Source organism: Symphalangus syndactylus, chromosome 18 (assembly GCF_028878055.3).
Source record: "Symphalangus syndactylus isolate Jambi chromosome 18, NHGRI_mSymSyn1-v2.1_pri, whole genome shotgun sequence".
NCBI classification, from domain to species: Eukaryota; Metazoa; Chordata; class Mammalia; order Primates; family Hylobatidae; genus Symphalangus; species Symphalangus syndactylus.
In genome coordinates, this window is record NC_072440.2 from 13,110,817 (window position 1) to 13,130,066 (window position 19,250).

Genomic DNA, 19,250 nt, shown 5'->3' on the forward strand with positions numbered 1-19,250 from the left:
AAGGGCCACGCCGGAGCCACAGCTGCCCAGGGCTCGCGTCCAGCGATGGAGCTGGCGTGGGTCTCACCAGACCCAGCTCCTGGGCAAGACAACATCCCCCATCTCAGCCACCCCTGACCCACCTTGTCCCATCCCCTCCAAGCGCTTTCTGGTACTCACGTAAGAAGTGTTTTTCCAATAAGGCAATTTCCAGGTGACCTTTGATCTCATTCAGTCGATCAAACTCTGTCCGGTTGAAGTCCTGGACTCCTGTGGCCATGATGAGGGTCCCTGGACCAGCCTAGAAGAAAAACGCCAAAAGCTCAGAGGGGCCACCTGTGGCACCCTGGGTCTGCACCACTCAGTTCCCCCAGAGGTGCCCAGGGGCCCCAGGACGGCAGCAGTGGCATGTGAAAGGGACCAGCAGCTACAGTCTCTGGACATGGGGACGACGCAGCAGTCAGATGGGGCGATGGAGCCCCCAGCATAAGACCCGTATCTGTCTACCCAGCCCCCTCTGTTGGGGGCAGGGGCATCTCAGAGAATGTGGATATCCTCAGAGCCCCTGTAAGGCTGGCTTTAAGAAATATCTTAAAACTGGAGGCTGGGCATGGTGGCTCACGCCTGTAATCCCAGCACTTTGGGAGGCTGAGGCGGGTGGATCACGAGGTCAGGAGATCGAGACCATGGTGAAACCCCGTCTCTACTAAAAAATATGAAAAATTAGCCGGGCGCAGTGGCGGGCACCTGTAGTCCCAGCTACTCAGGAGGCTGAGGCAGGAGAACGGCAAGAACCCGGGAGGCGGAGCTTGCAGTGAGCTGAGATCACGCCACGGCACTCCAGCCTGGGCGACAGAGCGAGACTCCATCTCAAAAAAAAAAAAAAAAAGGAAACTGGATGAGTGGCGCTAAGTCTCTTAATGGTTGTGATCCTGATCTCCTTGGGCTGCAGAGGGAAGAAAACCCTGGAACTGTGCTGGCCCCGTATGTCCAGGTGGCTGTGCCAGAGCCAGGCCCACACCTGAGCGGAGGCTGCGGGCACCTCCACGAGCCACACTGAGTAGATCGGAGAGACTGGCCCCCGGGCAGAAGGGTCTGCCGAAACCAAGGTGAGCAAACCAAACAGCGGCCTTGTCGTCCTGTCTGCTCCATGAAAACCACAGCTCACAGCCCCAGTGAGCCAAAGCAAACTCCAAACAGGGGCCTCGTCCTGTCTGCTCCACAAAAACCCCAGCTCACAGCCCCAGCAAGCCAGGACGGGCTCGAGTTACAGGCCACGGCTGCCTGATGCCTGTAGCCCAGGGACTGGGCACAGGCGGCCGTTCCACATCCTGCGGATAGGACAGAAAGCAGAGGCCACACCTGGCACAGCCAGCCCTGCCTGGGCCCCACACTGGATGCCACACAGTCACCCTCCACGTTGCATCCTGCCGGGGACCTGGTGAGGGACAGCATACGAGTGAGCGCCCCACCACATGACGGCAGGGACCCGATTTCTCCAGCTGGGTCCTCAGACTTCCTCCTCCAGAGCCAGGTAACGGGTGTGCGGCTTCAACGAGGCCACCCGGAGCAGCACTGCAACGGCTCCTTGCACATGTATCACCCACGCTGTGGCCACAGCCCAGGAAGAAGGCGCTGGCTTCGGAAACCAGCAGCTTCTGGGTGGGGCACTCTGGCTGTGGCTGCCCCGTTCTGGGTGCCCGACCTCCCACACTTTCAGCTGCTCTGGTTGCTGGGGCAAGAGTTCCCAGGGCGTGAGCGGAGGCAGGGTGATTCCATCCGTCCTGCCTGCTGGAGGGGCCCTGTGGGTGCTGCTTGGGGTCTGTCCCAGCACTGACAGATGAGGAACAGACATGGAATGCCTGTTCCGGGAGGCCAGTAGAGACCAGGTGCTGGGAGCTGGGATCCCACAGGCACCCATCCAGGAGGACAGAAGCTCCAAAAGAGTCCCGAGGAGGTCACACAACCCCACCTGTGCTCCAGCTTACGCTGGAGACGTGGGTCTGGGGCTCCAAGCTGACCCTGGAAGCTCAAGACACAGGTGCCGCCAGACTAGGACCCCAGCTGGGGCCCCAGGACAGACCCCAGGGGCTAAACGTCCCCATGAAGGTGGCTGTGACATAGACAACCTGGAAAAGGTTCACCTGAGCGGGCAGGGGCCTGGGTACCCCCACACGCAGCCAGGAGGAGGCGCACTGCAAAGCCTGCAGCTGGACCCCTGCACTGCCCTCGGCTGTTTCTCTCCAGTCCTCATCTTTCAGACACAGACCCTGGCATGTTTCAGACAGAATGAGAACTTGCCTGGGACCTGCTCCAGAGTCATCCAGTGGCCAGGGGCGGGGGCAGGGAGGACACCGCCACCCAGGACAGGAGTGGCCAGCGACGGGGGCAGGGAGGGCACGGTCCCCCAGGACACGAGTGGTCGGGGCAGGGGCAGGGAGGACGTGGCTCCCCAGGACAGGAGTGGTCAGGGGCGGGGGCAGGGAGGACACGGTCCCCGAGGACAGGAGTGGTCAGGGGTGGGGGCAGGGAGGACACAGCTCCCCAGGACAGGAGTGGTCAGGGGCGGGGGACAGGGAGGACATGGTTCCTCAGGACAGGAGTGGTCAGGGGCAGGGGACAGGGAGGACATGGTTCCCCAGGACAGGAGTGGTCAGGGGCGGGGGGCAGGAGGACACGGTTCCCTAGGACAGGAGTGGCCAGGGGTGGTACCAACCACGAAGGGAGGAAGGACACTTGGGCTGCCAGCATGCTGCTCTCTAGTTCAAAAGTGTGCTGGACATTTTATAATGTTTTCTATTATGATTTCTTTTTTTTTTTTTTTTAGATGGTGAAGTCTCACTCTGTCGCCCAGGCTGGAGTGCAATGACATGATCTCAGCTCACTGCAACCTCTACTTCCCAGGTTCAAGCAATTCTCCTGCCTCAGCCTCCCAAGTAGCTGGAATTACAGGTGGCTGCCACCATACTCGGCTAATTTTTTTTTGTATTTTTAGTACAGACGGGGTTTCACCATGTTGCCCAGGCTGGTCTTGAACTCCTAGCCTAAGGTTATCCACCTGCCTTGGCCTCCCAAAGTGCTGGGATTTCAGGCATAAGTCACTGTGCCCAGCCTATTATGAGTATTTTTAAAGATCTCAAACACAGAAACTGTGGGCCATGCGCGACCTGCTTGCCCCGACCCACTTGCCCCCACGTGCCTTGGGCAGTTCCGGGACCCCTGACCGTGGACCAAGGACCAGGCTGGCACCTGGCTCCTACCTTTGCCCCTTCTCCTGCCATTCGCCCACCCTTGCTCCTGCACAGCTGGGCACGCCCTCTGCCCCTTCGCTGCGTCTGCCTTGGGCTGGTGTTTGGAGATGCACACCTATCTCTTCCTCTCCTCTGTCTCCCCTTCCTTAGGTTTCTTATCTACATAGCTTCCAGAAGTTTCTCTCCATTTTCCTTGCATTTGAGTCAAACCTAGCCACCCTGCCCACAGCGGTTGCAAGGCAAGGTCAGAGACAGGAATGTGCCTGTCTGGAGGAGAAGGAGGTCATAAACATCAAGCTGAAATGAGACCCAGCAGCCGGGCACCTCTGCAGCCTCGCTCCCCACTGAGGGAACCCACCACACTCCCCCAGCCCTCGGCAGGGCCCACCTTCAAGAGGCATTTTCCAAATACTTCGCTTACTCTTTCTGTTTACAATGGCTCATGGCAGGTGCAGAGGGCAGGTGTGTGCCTGGGGCCAGTGGGCCTGTTCACCCTCAACTATATGCTGAGAGCATGGGCACCCAGGGGTGAGACAGGCCAGAGGGTGGCCCAGGAGTAACTTGGCCCACGCAGGATGATGGAGGCCTGGCCTGGGAGACCTCAGTGCTTACCATGAATTTTCTAACTGGGAAGGCGGCCTAAACAACAACCAAGGATCCCAAGTCCCAGCCCCATGCTCAGGACAGAAAACAGCCCGTGTACAGCCAGGACCCCCGGAGCCCACCCAGCCCACCTCCTGCCTACACCCCATGGACACCCTGCTCGGAACTAGGGGTTGCCTTTCCCACAACGGATTCCTCCTGGAATTCTCTCAAGTGATGCTGGAGAGAGAGGACCCCTCTCCTCTTGGTGACAAGGCAGGCTGGGGTCCCCAGCAAGCCAGTGGCCTTGGCCTCCTTCAGCTGGGGACTCCCATCGGCAGCAGCAGCAAGGACGCCGACCCACAGAGAAAGCAGAGCCGGCCAGAGCCCCCAGTTGCCGGGCTCCTGGGCCAGGAGCAACCTCCATCAGGAGCCCCTGAAACAGCCCCACACAGCTAGCCCTTCCCTGATACAGACGTGAGCAAAGGCTGCCTTGAAGTCAGAGACAAAGACAGGACAGGCATCCATGCCACCTTGTCCAAGTCCCCGCCTTCACTAGGTGGGGGGCTCCCCAGGGAGGGCAGGAGAGGGAGCCACACTTTAAACAGCTCTATTCCCATGGGAAACTTTCCAGTGCCCCAACTCAAAATTAACCACCTATGACAAGGAGGACAGACAATGCTGGCACTGGGGGCAGGGGAGGAAGGCCCACAGGCAGGCAGAGGGATGGAACCAGGGCAGCTGGGGGCCCCCTGGCTTCCCAGGAGCCTGGGCTGTGGCACACTTTCGGGGAGGCCTGGGGAAAACAGTTGGACTGTGCCACCCTGTTCCAGCACGTCAGCCTGGGCAGGGCTGCTTCCTGGAGGCTGAGGAGTTGGAGAAGAGCTTGGAGGCTCCCATCTGCCTCTGCCCACTCAGCCCTACAAATAAGTGTGCTCTTCCCTCCCCATCCCCATCCCCACCGGGCGGGGTCTGTGTGGATCCCCACAACAGACACGTGGCAAGGGGCCAGAGGCCTGCACGGAAAGGCTCTGCCCGGTGCAGAGGCGGAAAATTCAACTCCGCCACGCCCAGCACCCTCCCCAGCAAGCACAGGCAGCGTCGTGCAGGTGACCTGGCTCCATCCACATGCGCCAACCCTGTCTCCGACGGCTGCTCCAGGCCCACGAGGGCTGGGCCCCATGGTCTCCACCCAGTCCTGGGATTCCACAGCCCAGCTGGGAGCCACCTGGACACCAGGGTGGTGAGGACTGGCTCTGCGGGACTCACCAATGAACAAGGGGTACCCTATTGGGACACAAGGCCCTGGGGTGCTGCCCTGAAATGCTGGGGTCTGAATCCTTCTGCAAGCTCTGTGGGTCCCTCCAGCTGACCCCTTCTCAGACCTACGGAGGAGGCACCCTGAGCTGGAGTCAGACGCCTGGACTCAGAACTCCAAGGGTGCAGGACATCAAGGCTGTGGCGCTGTCACTATAAAACCAGAGTGGTAGGCCTGGCCATTTCTCAGTTCTTCGGCTTTTCTAGAAGTGTTTTCTCCAACTTTTGCCTCAACTGAAATCTGCAGCCCGCTCAAGATGGGGCGTGGGTCTTCTGGGAACGTCCCCCATCTCCTGCCTCCTGGTCGGGGGTCACCCCAGACGCTGCCCCAGCCCTAAGCATGCCCACCTCCTCCTTGCCACCTCTCCTTCCAGCCGGCACCAGCCACACAGTCACCCGCCTTTACCTCCCCTTCCCAGCCCAGCCTCATGGGCCCCCCAAGCCCATCCAAGGCCCCTCCAACCTTCCCCTCCCAAGCAGGTCTGGGTTCTACTCTCAGCCACTTTGTCCCAGGACACAAACAGCCACAACGAAAGGAAACAGGAATGAAGCTGAGCACACCTGGAGGACATAGTGCTCGGTGACAGCGGCCAGAGAAGAAAAGACACAGGCTGTAAGGTTCCACCCATCCCCCATCCCCAGGAGAGGAAAGGACACAGGCTGTGAGGTTCCACCCATCCCCCATCCCCAGGAGACTAAAGGACACAGGCTATGAGGTTCCACCCATCCCCCATCCCCAGGAGACTAAAGGACACAGGCTATGAGGTTCCACCCATCCCCCATCCCCAGGAGACGAAAGGATACAGGCTGTGAGGTTCCACCCATCCCCCGTCCCCAGGAGACGAAAGGACACAGGCTGTGAGGTTCCACCCATCCTCCATCCCCAAGAGACTAAAGGACACAGGCTATGAGGTTCTACCCATCCCCCATCCCCAGGAGATGAAAGGACACAGGCTGTGAGGTTCTACCCATTCCCGGTCCCCAGGAGACGAAAGGACACAGGCTGTGAGGTTCTACCCATCCCCGGTCCCCAGGAGTCACATTCAGAGACAGGAGGCGGAATGCAGGCTGCTGGGGTGGGGCAGGGAGGAATTCCCACCAGGAAGCTGGCGTGTGACACGTGCTGGGCCTCAGTCTGGGATGACGAAAGGTGGAGGTGGAGGTGGCGCCACAACAGAGGGCATGTGCTCCGTGCCCCTGAACTGCACACTGACAGTGAAAATGAAAATGGTGCATTCTATGCTCTGTGTATTTTACCACAACAAATAAAAAGAATGAAGCCTACATATGTGCAAAGATGACCAACTTCCTGCATAATAAAAGCCATGCAACCTACAGCCACTCGGCACTGCCGTCTTGCCCCTCAGGGCGGCAGAGAGAGAAGCCTGAGAACAGTGTGGAGGCCGGGGTGAGGGCACACGACCCTCGGGGGGCTATGGAGGGCACACCGCACAACTGCCAGGACCACCACACAGGCACACTTGGTCCAGCACTTCCACCAAGAATGCTGCAGTCCACATGGGCATCAGACTGCCAGGAGTGATGGACGGTAAAAGCCACAAGCACCTGCCATCCCTCAGTGGGGACAGATTAGCTGAAGTGAGGAACATCCCAGGGCAAGATCCTGAGCCGCTGCCAGGAGTGAGACTGCTTGGGGTCTGCCACGGAAGAGCTCCTGGAGCATTGAGAGGGGCAGTCAGAGCACCCCAGGCTGCAAGGTGGGCTCCTATCTGAACCTGCCCCTCCAGGGAAACCCTCAGACCCTACCGGTGGCCCCGGAGGATGGCGCGGCTGCACAGAAGAATGTGGTGGATCCTGGGAAAGGGAAACCTCGGGCCTCTGCATGGCCCAACGAGACCGTGTGGAAATACCTGCACAGAAACATTCAATCGCAGGCATTCAGCCTTATCCATCACAGTCCAAGAGTGGGAACCGCCCGAGTGCCCACAACAGATCAATGGAAAAAGACAACAGGCTGGGCGCGGTGGCTCACGCCTGTAATCCCAGCACTCTGGGAGGCTGAGGCGGGTGGATTACCTGAGCTTAGGAGTTCGAGACCAGCCTGGGCAACGTGGCGAAACCCTGTCTCTACTAAAAATACAAAATATTAGCCAGGCATGGTGGTGTGTGCCTGTAATCCCAGCTACTCAGAAGGCTGAGGCATGAGAATCGCTTGAAGCTGGGAGGTGGAGGTTGCAGTGAGCCAAAATCACACCACTGCACTCCAGCCTGGGTGACAGAGTGAGACTGTCTCAAAAAAAAATAAAAAAATAAAAAGAAAAAGAAAATGTGGCCTGGCCATATGATGAAATAGGTTCAGCCATAAAAAGGCAGGCGGCACTGATGCACACCGCAGCATGGATGAACCTCGCGTCCCTTATGTGAGCAAAGGACAGACACACGAGGCCTCGTGTTATATGAGATGCCCCAAATGGGCAAATCCATAGACAGAAAGCAGGCTGGCGGCTGGCGGGGCTGGGGGCCAAGGGAAATGGGAGGAGTGACTACTAAAGGAATGTGGTCTCTTTCAGGTGATAAAAACCTTTTAAAACTGTAGTAATGGTCGCACAGCATTGTAAATACACTATTAATAGAAACTCCTGAGTCGCACACTTTTAGTGGGTGAACTGTATACTGTATACCAGGTGGGAATATCTCCATCAAGCTGTTATAAAACCAACCCCCGAGGCCTCTGTGCCTGAGCCCAGGTCTCAGGATGCTTCTGGGAGGCTGCCCGTCTGAAGAAGGGTGATGAGAGGGGACCTCGGAAGGAGCAGGGCAACGCTGCACAGCCCCCCACCCCGGGGGCCTCGTGAGCCTGGCCCAGAGCAGCGTCTGCATGCTACAGGAACGAGGCTTCACAAAGGGGCCCTGGAACCGGGAGGAGGGTTTAGCGAATCAGTATTTGACGGTCATTAATAATTACAACTCCCTCCAAGCTAACCATAAGCAAGACACCAGCCACGTATGTTTCACTTATTATCTCATTGACTCCTTAAAGCAGGCCTGGGGGTGGACGAGACTGCCGTCCCCCTTAAAAGCTGAGGACACTGAGGCTCAGGTCCAGGTGAAACAGCTAAGGAGCTCAGCCTGGTCTCTGTGCTCAGCGCCTGACCTACATTCGGTATGACGCCCCGAGCGGGGCCCTGCTCACCCGCGCTGGGAATCTCCTGGGATTCCGGACATCCGAGTCCCTGAGGTGGTTTCCCCCGCAGCCCCTCACAGCCTCGAGGAAGGGGGGCCCCAGTCCCCAGGCTGACCTTACCCTGGCCTCTGCAGCATTTGCCCCTACTCGGTGGACTCTCTCTCAACTCAACATGCCCCCTCAAGCCCCCTTGTGCCTCGTGGACCATCACCTGCCCACCAGAGCTGGTCCAGGCCACAGCCTGCCTCTCCTGTGACCCCAGCAACCCCGCCAGCACCATACCCTCTGCCACCCCCAGAAGCGACATGCTCTAAGCTACTCCCCAGACACCACCCTGGAGCAGCCAGCTCTGACACTGACTCTCCCTCGCAGGGGACCCCTGATGCCCCCCAAATCCAGATGTTCTGCCCCAGGTGAAGACCCCCACAATCCCGCAGCCCTACCTCCTGCTGCTCCAACCAGACCAATACCCGCAACCCTGGACCTGGCCCCTCACTCCAGCCCTCCACCCGCCCCTCAGACGCCAACGCACACACTCACTCCACCCGCCCCTCAGACACCAACGCACACACTCACTCCACCCGCCCCTCAGACACCAACGCACACACTCAGTCCGCCTCTGACCAGCATGGGCAGGAGACGAATCTGCCTGAGTCCACGCTCAGCCCGGCCACAGAGGACGGGGACAAAACCCCAGCCCACACCAGGGGACGAGGACAAGTACTCACAGGTTCCCTCAGGTGGGAGGGTCCCTACCTAGACAACAGCTGGAGCAGGACAGACAGACGGCGGAGAGGGAGCTGGGGAAACAGCCCTGCTCTGGCCTTTGCGTGGGATCCCCGTCACCCCTCCCTGTTGAACCATGTGTGTGTATGGAGGGAGGTTTTTGTTCCCCAGACACCCACCACATGCTCAGCACAGAGACCACCATCGGAGAATCATGGCCCATGCCCTCCGTGCCAGCCCCAGCCAGAGGCGGATGAGACACAGCTCTCTGGCGAGGGCAGGCCCCTGCCGTCCTGCCACATAACCTGCACAAGGGCGGACACCCCACCGGGGTCCCGGTCCACCCCCAGGACCAACCACAACCTTTGCCTGGGGATGGTCGATCCTGGCAGGCCGGGCACTCTGTGCTCTGTAGTGATGCCCCAGGAAGCCAAGCGGCCCCACCTGTCTGATCGGGCAGCGTCGCGAGAGCAGCAGCAGCAGTAAATTATTAATTCCTGATGAGAGCAACGCACAGTCACTGTCCTGTTATAAACCATTAGCAACGGAAGGAGCCAGGGAAGGCCGGCGCTCCCAGGCCACACCTGGAAAGAAGACCTGGCTCAGGGGCTGGAGGAGGAAACCAGCCAGACACCAAATTTGGTGTGTGCACACTGGGAGGAGCTAGAGGCCACGCTGGGCCAGAGGAGGGGCCGCAGGGAGCCCAGCCTACCATGCGTGGGGCCCCGACCCGCCCCCAACCAAATGCAAGTTTCTGCAAGGCAGGGCCTGCTCCTGCCTGGCTCCCCACCTGGCTCCCACCCAGGGCCCAGGGACTAGCTGAGGTGCTCCATGGGTATTTGCTGTCCCCCCAGCTGGCCACAGCCCCAGCCCTGACTCTGCGTGGCTGATGAAGGCCCAGACTGGGCTCAGCCAGCTTTGGGGGCTGGAAACGTGCACCTTGGCTTGACCAGAAGACAAGCCAGGCACCAGCAGCTTCCAGACAGCGCCCGCCCTGCTCCATCCGCATGTCAACGCTCCCAGGGCCAGGCCGAGGCCTCCGCGTCATATGTGCGTGAGAAGTCTGCCACCCACCCGGAAAAGCCAGTGATGAAAACCAATCCAGCCGCTGATCACACCTGGGAACACAAGGCTCGGCGTGGCAGCACCCCGGCCCCATGAGGTCTGCAGGGGTCGGGAGCAGGTGAGACAGAGTCAGGCCCAGTCCGTCTCTGACCAGCATGGGCAGGACACGAATCTGCCTGAGTCCACGCCCGGCCGGGCCACAGAGGACGGGGACGACACCCCAGCCCACGCCGGGAGACGAGGACAGGTACTCACAGGGTCCCTCAGCTCCTCGCTGTCCCGGGGCGAGGTCCGCGGTACCTTCAGAGGGATTTCGTCGCTGCATTCGGTGTCCGAGGCATTTGGAGACTCCGCTAGATCGAGGAAGTCATCTCTCTTGTGACCTCTGAACCTGATTTTGTCCAACCTCCTTAGCATGTTCAGCACTGAGCTCCTCTGCTTCACCCTAACATGACGCTCGGGCTCCCTGCAAGAGAGGGGCATGTTCACTCTCCCGCTCGCCACCGTCCCTCCCACACACACCTCCAAGCCCCACCAGCCAGCTCCCACACGCAGGGCACGGCCGGTCCAGCTTTCCAAAGAAAACCCGACCCAGAGACCACCGCCCTGCACCCACCCGGTGGTGCCCTTGGCCACCCCACCCAGGCCAGCCTGGTCAGTGCTGAGCTGCGTCCTGGCCTCCCAGCAAGCGAGGACCCCGGCTCCCAGCAGGCAGAAGGAAGCCAGGGTTCTCAGCCTGGCTTGGCGAGGCGGTGGGCAGGCGCAAGGGAAGAATGCCGCTGTGGAATTGGGAAGGAGGGCCAGCCATGCTGAAAGGTTGCCTAACAAACCGTCAAGAACATGGTCAACACGATGGCCACATTACACCACCAGGACAGCAGCCACGCCTGGAAACCAGCAGATGCGTGTGCTAGGGATGCCTCGGTTGATTCTCTCCTGGACCTAGGGGACCTGGCCTCGTGTCTCGCCTGCTCCACCTGGCCCCCAGCTCCCAGGACTCCGCCCACACTGCTCCCTCTGCCTAAAGCGTGTTCCTACTCGCCATGCGACCAGGCTTGTACTCTGAGACACATTCAGATCGCACCACCTCCCAGAAGCCCTCCCAGAGACAGCGGGGTCATGCACCCACGGCCAGCTGTGCCTCCTGTCCCAGCCCCTATGCCTGCCTCCTCCTCCAATCAACACAGAAACCTGGTCACACTGAGGTGCAAGTCACTGTGTGCTGCATCAGGACATGCGTAATTCACACACACCACGTGCCAAAGGGTGAATGTGCCGTGGGGTGCTGCTCCCCACATCACTGTGCCAAAGGGTGGATGTGCCACGGGGTGCTGATCCCCACATCGCTGCCCCACCTGGCCAGCAACACCAAGGCACCCCCAAAAGCCTGGAGGCCAGGATCAGTTGCCCACAGGAGGGGCCAGCCAGGCAGGGAGAGACCACCCAGCCCCCGCCCCATCACGCAGCTCCACGGCCTGGATGCCTCTCCCAAAACCCCGTCCCCAACTTGTGCAAGACACCTGGGTCCCCGTGGGAGGACTGCTGTGTACACGCCTGGGCTGAAAGCCTGTCCTGCCACTGACTAGCTTTCTGAGCTGACATTTTTGCCTCTGAAAATGGAAAGATGCCAGTAAGGCAAAGGTAGCTGGGAATTCAAGAAGACAGGGTGACTGGGCCAGGCGCAAGGAGAGGGGGCAGGGAGTGATCCCTGGCAGGGGTATTTCCCGAACTTCCTGCTTGGGGCGGGCAGCATGGTAGGGAAGCACTGAGAGCAAGGTCAGATCCAGCTCCTACATGCCTGCCCCGCCTCCAAAGCCTCCTCCGCTTTCCTCGGCATCACAGTTCGTGGCAAGAAGTCTCATTAACAGTGAGGACCGAAGACACAGAACGCACTAGAACCCGCTCGAGCCACAGAGCCGTGGAGGCTCCCAGCATGGTGAGGGGAGGGGAGGCTCTCCTGGGATGGGCACTTGAGTACTCCCTGATGCTGGCCCTGCTGCAAAACCCACAGGACGCTGGGCACGGTGGCTCATGCCTGGAATTCCAGCACTTTGGGAGGCCGAGGCAGGCAGATCACAAGGTCGGGAGATTGAGACCATCCTGGCTAACACGGTGAAACCCCATCTCCACCAAAAATACAAAAAATTAGCCGGGCATGGTGGCGGGCGCCTGTAGTCCCAGCTACTCGGGAGGCTGAGGCGGAGAATGGTGTGAACCCAGGAGGCGGAGCTTGCAGTGCGCTGAGACCGCACCACTGCACTCCAGCCTGGGCAACGGAGTGAAACTCCGTCTCAAAAAAAAAACAACAAAAAAAAAAAAAAAAAAAAGAAAGAAAGAAAAGAGAACTTAGTAGCTATGAAATCCGTAGAGAGAAGAAGACGGAAGAGTCTCTATTAAGAGACTGAAAAAAAAGCCACGAAGTAAAAAAGTCTAATAGGCCACCAGGCCAAAGTAAAAAGCTCTCATATGTAAAAAAAAAAAAAAAGTAAAAAATTTCAAAATATGCTATAAAACAAGGAATATAGGTAACAAATATGATAGATGAAGGATTAATATCCATGTTACAAGACAGCTTGACTAGGCCAGGTGCGGTAGCTGGCGCCTGTAATCTCAGCATTTTGTGAGGCCAAGGTGAGTGGATCACTTGAGGTCAGGAGTTTGAGACCAGCCTGGTCAACATGGCGAACCTCCGTCTCTGCTTAAAATACAAAAATTAGCTGGGCGAGGTGATGTGTGCCTGTAATCCCAGCTACTCGGGAGGGTGAGGCAGGAGAATCGCTTGAACCCAGGAGGTGGAGGTTGCAGTGAACCGATATCAAGCCACTGCACTCCAGCCGGTGCGACAGAGCAAGACTCTGTTAAAAAAAAAAAAAAAAAAGACAGCTTGACAACGTAGTCAATGTAGGAAAAATGACAAGACCACTTCCTAATATGCGAAAACCTTCAAGCTCACTAGAAAGGAAACTGGGCCAGGCATGGTGGCTCACGCCTGTAATCCCAGCACTTTGGGAGGCCGAGGAGGGAGGATCACGAGGTCAGGAGATCGAGACCATCCTGGCTAATACGGTGAAACCGCATCTCTACTCAAAATACAAAAAAATTAGCCAGGCGAGGTGGCGGGCACCTGTAGTCCCAGCTACTCAGGAGGCTGAGGCAGGAGAATGGCATGAACCCAGGAGGCGGAGCTGGCAGTGAGCCGAGATTGCACCACTGCACTGCAGCCTTGGGGGCAGAGCGAGACTCTGTCTCAAAAAAAAAAAGAAAGGAAACTAAAGCTAACCCGGGCTGCGGAATGCGGCGGAGCCGAGCACAGACGCCCCCTGAACCGGCGACTCCGCAACTCAGTACCAGGACCCTAGGACCAAGCTCAAGAAGCGGAGGCCTGGCAGGGGGAAACACGTCACACACCATCCATCAAGACCAGCAGGGCAGGGGGTCCTGGAACACCCTGGCGGACCCACACAGGACCCCGTCCTTGTGAAGGGATGAAGGCAACTAAAAACGGGACCTTGCTGTGGTCGTCGTTATGGCAAACAGGTGCGTGAAGAGACTCAGGCGCTACGGGGCTAGACGTTGGGAGTATGGGCTTACTATGGTGGTTAACAATTCCCTGTTCAAATCTCCTAAAATGCCCGCCTATTATTTCTATTACTTCTTTTCCCATATTTTTTAATTACGGTAAAACACACACAATATAAATATTACCAATTTCACCAGTTTTTTTTTTTGTTTTTTTTTTTTTTGATATGGAGTCTCTCTCTGTCGCCCAGGCTGGAGTGCAATGGAGCGATCTCGGCTCACTGCAAGCTCCGCCTCCCAGGTTCACGCCATTCTCCTGCCTCAGCCTCCCGAGTAGCTGGGACTACAGGCGCCCGCCACCACACCCAGCTAATTTTTTCTATTTTTAGTAGAGATGGGGTTTCACCGTGTTAGCCAGGATGGTCTCAATCTCCTGACCTCATGATCTGCCCACCTCGGCCTCCCAAAGTGCTGGGATTACAGGCGTGAGCCACTGTGCTTGGCCCAACTTCACCAGTATTTTAGCGTGCAGCTCCGTGGCATGAATTACATCGGTGATGCTGCGTGGCCACCTCCGGACTCGTCTTGTCTAACTGAAACTGCTCACTGAACAGGAACTCCCATGCCCTCTCCAAGCCCCTGCTTTTTAATGTTTAAAAACTGCTTTTTTTTTTAATGCTTTTTTTGCTGCTTTTTACTGCTTTTTAATTTTTTTTTTACTTTTTTTTTTTTTTTGCTTTTTAATGTTTAAAAAGGAAGGATGAACAGACTAGCGGAAGTGTAGCAATGTAAAACCTACTTCCTTCCATTCTCAAAAACCCGGCGAGTCCTCCTGGAAGCGGCAGCTGAAAGGGAGGTGGAGGGGACGACCCGGGCGCTGGGGCCCGCAGGCCACAGGTAGGGCACCGAGCTGGCCTACACCCAAGGAAAGCGGGGGTCACGCTCGGACACGCACAGAACTCCTGGCTGCCTGCAGAGCTCTGGGCAGAGGACGGCCCCCTTGTCTAGGAGACTCTAATTCCAAGGCCAGGGCTGCCTTCCCAATCACCTCAGGCAAGCAAATGAGGCACTGAGAGAGGGGACAAGGGCCCTGAGTGTCCCGTCTGTCACCATCAGAATGCAATGCGTGCCCCGCCACAGTGTCCGGCTACTCCTCAGTCCGCTCTCCCGGCCACCGGCTCAGCCCCAAACCCAGGGTCCTCCTGCTGGGTGGCTCACAGTGGCCATTGGGGAGGGCGTCCACACATCAGGTTCCTAGAGGACCCTGCTGTCAGCCCTACTGACTCCACCACCCTCCTCACCCAGCTCCCTGGGTCCATCAAAAAGACAGACTTTCCAAGCTTCGGTCAGTTAAGAATCAAACTCCATGTCATGACACACGTTACAACACACCGCCAGGGATGGGCCTTCCAGCCTACACCACCAGGGATGGGCCCGGGCTACGCTTCCAGCCTGCGCCTGTGCCAGGCTGGGGGTGCCCTCCACAGCCACATGGGCAGCCCCCGCACTGCGCTGAAGAGTGCTCCACTCTACACCAGGGTGACTTCAGCTCAATGACATCTGCAAAGAGCCATTTCCAAGTAAGGTCGGGTTCACAGGTACCAGGTGGACATGAATTTTGGGGTAGGATGCTGTTACCCAGCACACCCCCAACTTACAGATGCAGAAACCAGGGCCTGTCTACACACTGCCCATTGCTCCAGGCTGCACCTCAGGCCAGACCCAGGTGTCCCGACGCTGCCCACCTGCATCTCACCTGCACTTTCCGTCCTGCGTGCTGCAGCAGCGCATCCCCCAACAGACGGCCCCTGCCCTCCCTACTTCCAGCTGCCCATCCCCACCCCCTCCACGGTCCCTGAAGGAAGCCCAGCTCCTCAGCCTGCAGCCCAGGCACTCTCCCCAGCAGCGGCCCCTCCACCTGCACCTACAGGACCACCCCCAGCAGCCCAGGGCCCCTGCGACTCCGAGCCATGCAGCTCTCTCAGAATGGCCTCCCTTCCTCTCAGATCGGCCTCCCTTCCTCTCAGATCGGCCTCCCTTCCTCTCAGATCAGCCTCCCTTCCTCTCGGATCAGCCTCCCTTCCTCTCAGATCGGCCTCCTTTCCTCTCAGATTGGCCTCCCTTCCTCTTGTCCTGTCAGGTTGAGGGGCTTCCTGAGAGGCTCCTTCTCTTGCTGGCCCTCCTGACGAGGCCAGGTTCTCAGGAGGCCTCCACCTGTCCTCACTGGACCCCTGACCCTGGGCTGCCCAGGTGCTCTACCAGTGGGTCTGGCCTGCACCCGGCCTCGGGAGGGAGCCTGCCTTTCAAGATCAAGATGGCTCCGGAAGAGTACATGGTACCCAGGACCACTGCCCCAGAGAGTAGCAGCTTTTCCTAAGGCTGGGGCTTCCACTCAGATGGGACCTACCATGTCCCCCTGCCCCCTGCCCCCTACCTCCATCTGTCTCAGATACATCCAGAAACACTCTTTCACTGTGGCTCCTCCAGATCCTGGCCCAGAACCAGGATGTGCTGTGAGGACCCAGGAACCATAGCCTCCAAGCCACCCAACACCAGCAGGCACAGAGAGGGCGGTGCCTGCTGCCCTGGAGCCTGGGCACTGCTGCCCTGGAGCCAGTCCTGTGCACCAGAGCAGGGCAGCAGGGCTCACCACGGCTGTCCAGGTTCTCCCAGGATCCCCCAGGCTCAGGGCAGCGCCCAGCCAGGCTCCAGGCCCTCTCTGCAAGCAGGACGGAATTGGGCCAGCCAGCCCTGGAACACAAAAGCATGCTGCTCTGGAAACCGCTGAATTGCTTCTGGTCACACAAAGGCAACAGTGTCTAGGGAACCCCGGACTCGGAAACCACAAAGGACTTTATTTCCCCTTCCCCAGCCCAAGATTAAAAAAAAAAAAAAAAAAAAAAAAGGTTCCTGGTCTCTGGTGCTTGCCCTGAGCCGTGTCTCCTTCATACCATCTCCCCTGCTAAAGTTCCTCTCCGAGTTCTGGGTCCCTGGATCACAGCTGACCTCCACATCAGGGCCTGGTTGCCGGTGCGCCCTTCATGCCCTTATTATCTGGCGGCTCTCCTGCTGATCCTGGGATAAACAGCATCTGCTTTCCCACAGCCGCCAGCCCTCCTAAGCAATGTCCCTGGGGGACTCGCAGATGTTGAGCAAAACAGACACACCTCCCCCACCCCCACTGCAGTGGGCCCCAGCCCCCACCTGGCCCTCCTCCAAGTCTCAGTCCTCTAGGGAAGGCAGCCCCTAAACCTCACTGTCAGAAAGGCTTGGGATGGGGGTTACACCAGCAGCTGGACAGCCAACCTGGGCAGCTGGAGAGGACGTGAGGATGGGGCAGCTGGCAGACTCCACGGCTTTGCAGAGTGAGCAGGAGGACCGGTGGCGGCCAGCAAAGAAGGCCTGGTTCTACCAATACCCCATCACCAGCCAGGCACCAGGGCTCAGGCCTGTAATCCCAGCACTTTGAGAGGCTGAGGTGGGCAACGCAGTGACACAAAAAGTGAAATAAGAACATCAACCAGCGTGGTGGTACGTGCCTATAGTCCCAGTTGCTCAGAAGGTTGAGGCAGGAGGATCTCCTGGGAACCTGGGAGTTTGAGGCTGCGGTGAACCACGATCGTACCACTGCACTCCAGCCTGGGTGACAGCCAGACCTTGTCTCTAAGAAAAAAACAAAAAAAATCCACCCCAGTGTCCCCATGCTTACAGCCACATACTTGCACCTCTCTAACTCCTGATGCAAAGAGGCCCAAGGACCCCAGCACACACACAGCTCCCTGGGCCCTCCGGGGTCCTGAGACTGCAGATCCTGCCCTTCCGGCCCCTGCCTGACCTTGGCCACTATTGTTCCAACATCAGCCTCAAGAGGTCGGCTCACAACGGATGACATGTGTGCTGCCCCAAACTCAAGGCTTGTCCAGGAGTTTCATCCCCTCCCTGGATTCAGGCCTCAGTCCTGCCGGCTGGGCACAGTCAGGCGGCCTCAAATGCTGATGTCCGTATCCGGGTGTTCGGCTGCTCTCAACCCTGCCCCCCAACCTGGCCTCCCTGCAGGCTCCAAGCTGGACAGCTCACCAGTATCTCAACTATGCCACGCCTGGCACAGACTAGGGTCTCAAGGGGCACTCTGATTGGATGGCACCGTGTCCACCAGCTGCCTGGGTGAAACCCTCAAGAGCCCTTGATAGCCTCGTTCCTCACTCCACTGCCAACCTGCAGCGTGCACCGGCTGCCTGCCTCCAGACTGGGCTGCGCATCTGTCCACCTCTCCCCACCACCCCAGCCTGGTCCAGGCAGCCGCATGCCTCCCAAAGCCTTCTCCACACGGCAAGCATGGCGAGGCCTTCAAAGGCAAAATCGGCCTCTGCAGCGCCCCTGCCGAAGCTCTCCGGGGCTTCCGTGCACCTGGGTCAACGCGGCTGCTCCCCCGACACCCTCATCAGCTCTGGCTCCTCTAGGCTTGGCTACTGCTCTGCTGACCCGCTTTGGAACCCTCCGACCACTGCCTCTGTCCCCACTGCAGGGCCCGACACATTTGACTTTGGGATGTCGCTCGTTTGCGCCATTCCCCAGGCGCCACCTGCTGTCACTCCACCATCCTGTTTGGTTTGACGTGGGGTCCTTGGATTGCCCTGATGGCTTCCTTGTTTAGTGCTTGTACCTCCAGCCCTGCTTGGTTAGAACCCGCCTGGTGCTCCCCCAGGGCAGGGGCTGTGTCTGGCTAAGCCTCCGGGGGCTTGGCTCTGCTGGTGATGTTCAGGTGGACTCGAGCTGCAGGCGCCCGAGTCTCCTTCTGCAGAGCTTGGCACATGGTGGGCAGTGACAAACACTTGTTCAGAGACTGAGGGAGCGATGCACAAAGGCAGCCCAGATGCCGCGGCTGGGGGGTCCCCGCCAGCCTGGGCCCCCAGCCACCAGCTGAGCTTTCTTTGCTCTGCCAGAGGCCTCAAGAGAAAGGGACACCCATGGACTAGGGACACCCATGGACTCTGTCTTGGGCCCTGCCAAAGCACAGTGTCCCCGAATACACAAAAACTTTAACTCCAAGCCTTCAGTGATCTGGGATGTTTCTCCAGGAAGAAACCTGAATTCCTTCCCTTGGCAAAGTATCTTCAGGCTTGAGTCATACGAGGGTCAGGCTGGAACCCCATGGGGGGAGCTGAGCCTTCTGCACTGTGACAGGAAAGCCACCCAGGGGGGCCAGGGAGCGGGCCCAGGGCTAAGCACACCCTGGGGTGCTAATACCAGCACAGTGTATGGCCTGCTCTGGGGCCCCTTGCCAGCGTGGCCCAGGAGAGACAGTCAGGAAGACGGGGAGGGCCAGGAGAGGCCTATGTGAGTCTCTGCTTCTTCCTCTGTGCGCTGGGATCCTGCCCAGGCCTGGGGAGGAAGAAGCTGGTTAATGTTTAAGGACCCAACACAGGGGAACCTACACGCACAGGGGAACCTACACACACAAGGGAACCTACACATGGGGGAACCTACTTGCACAGGGGAACCTACACACGGGGAAACCTACACACACAGAGGAACCCACACGCACAGGGGAACCTACACGCACAGGGGAACCTACACGCACAGGGGAACCTACACACAGGGGAACCTACACGTATAGGGGGAACCTACACACAGGGGAACCTACACACAGGGGAACCTACACACAC

The 19,250-nt window shown here is 58.6% G+C and overlaps 1 protein-coding gene across 11 annotated transcripts in view; it reads right to left on the reverse strand.

The window, feature by feature from the left end:
• The window catches only part of GRAMD4 (GRAM domain containing 4), a 100,462-nt gene that overhangs the window by 42,924 nt on the left and 38,288 nt on the right, over positions 1-19,250 (reverse strand). For all 11 annotated transcript variants that reach the window (XM_055252813.2, XM_063622548.1, XM_063622550.1 and 8 more), the window contains exons 2-3: positions 10,321-10,531; positions 160-280 (exon numbers count right to left, since the gene is read on the reverse strand). In XM_055252813.2, the coding sequence (XP_055108788.1) occupies positions 160-280; positions 10,321-10,531 (332 nt within the window). The remainder of the gene's footprint in view (positions 1-159; positions 281-10,320; positions 10,532-19,250) is intronic.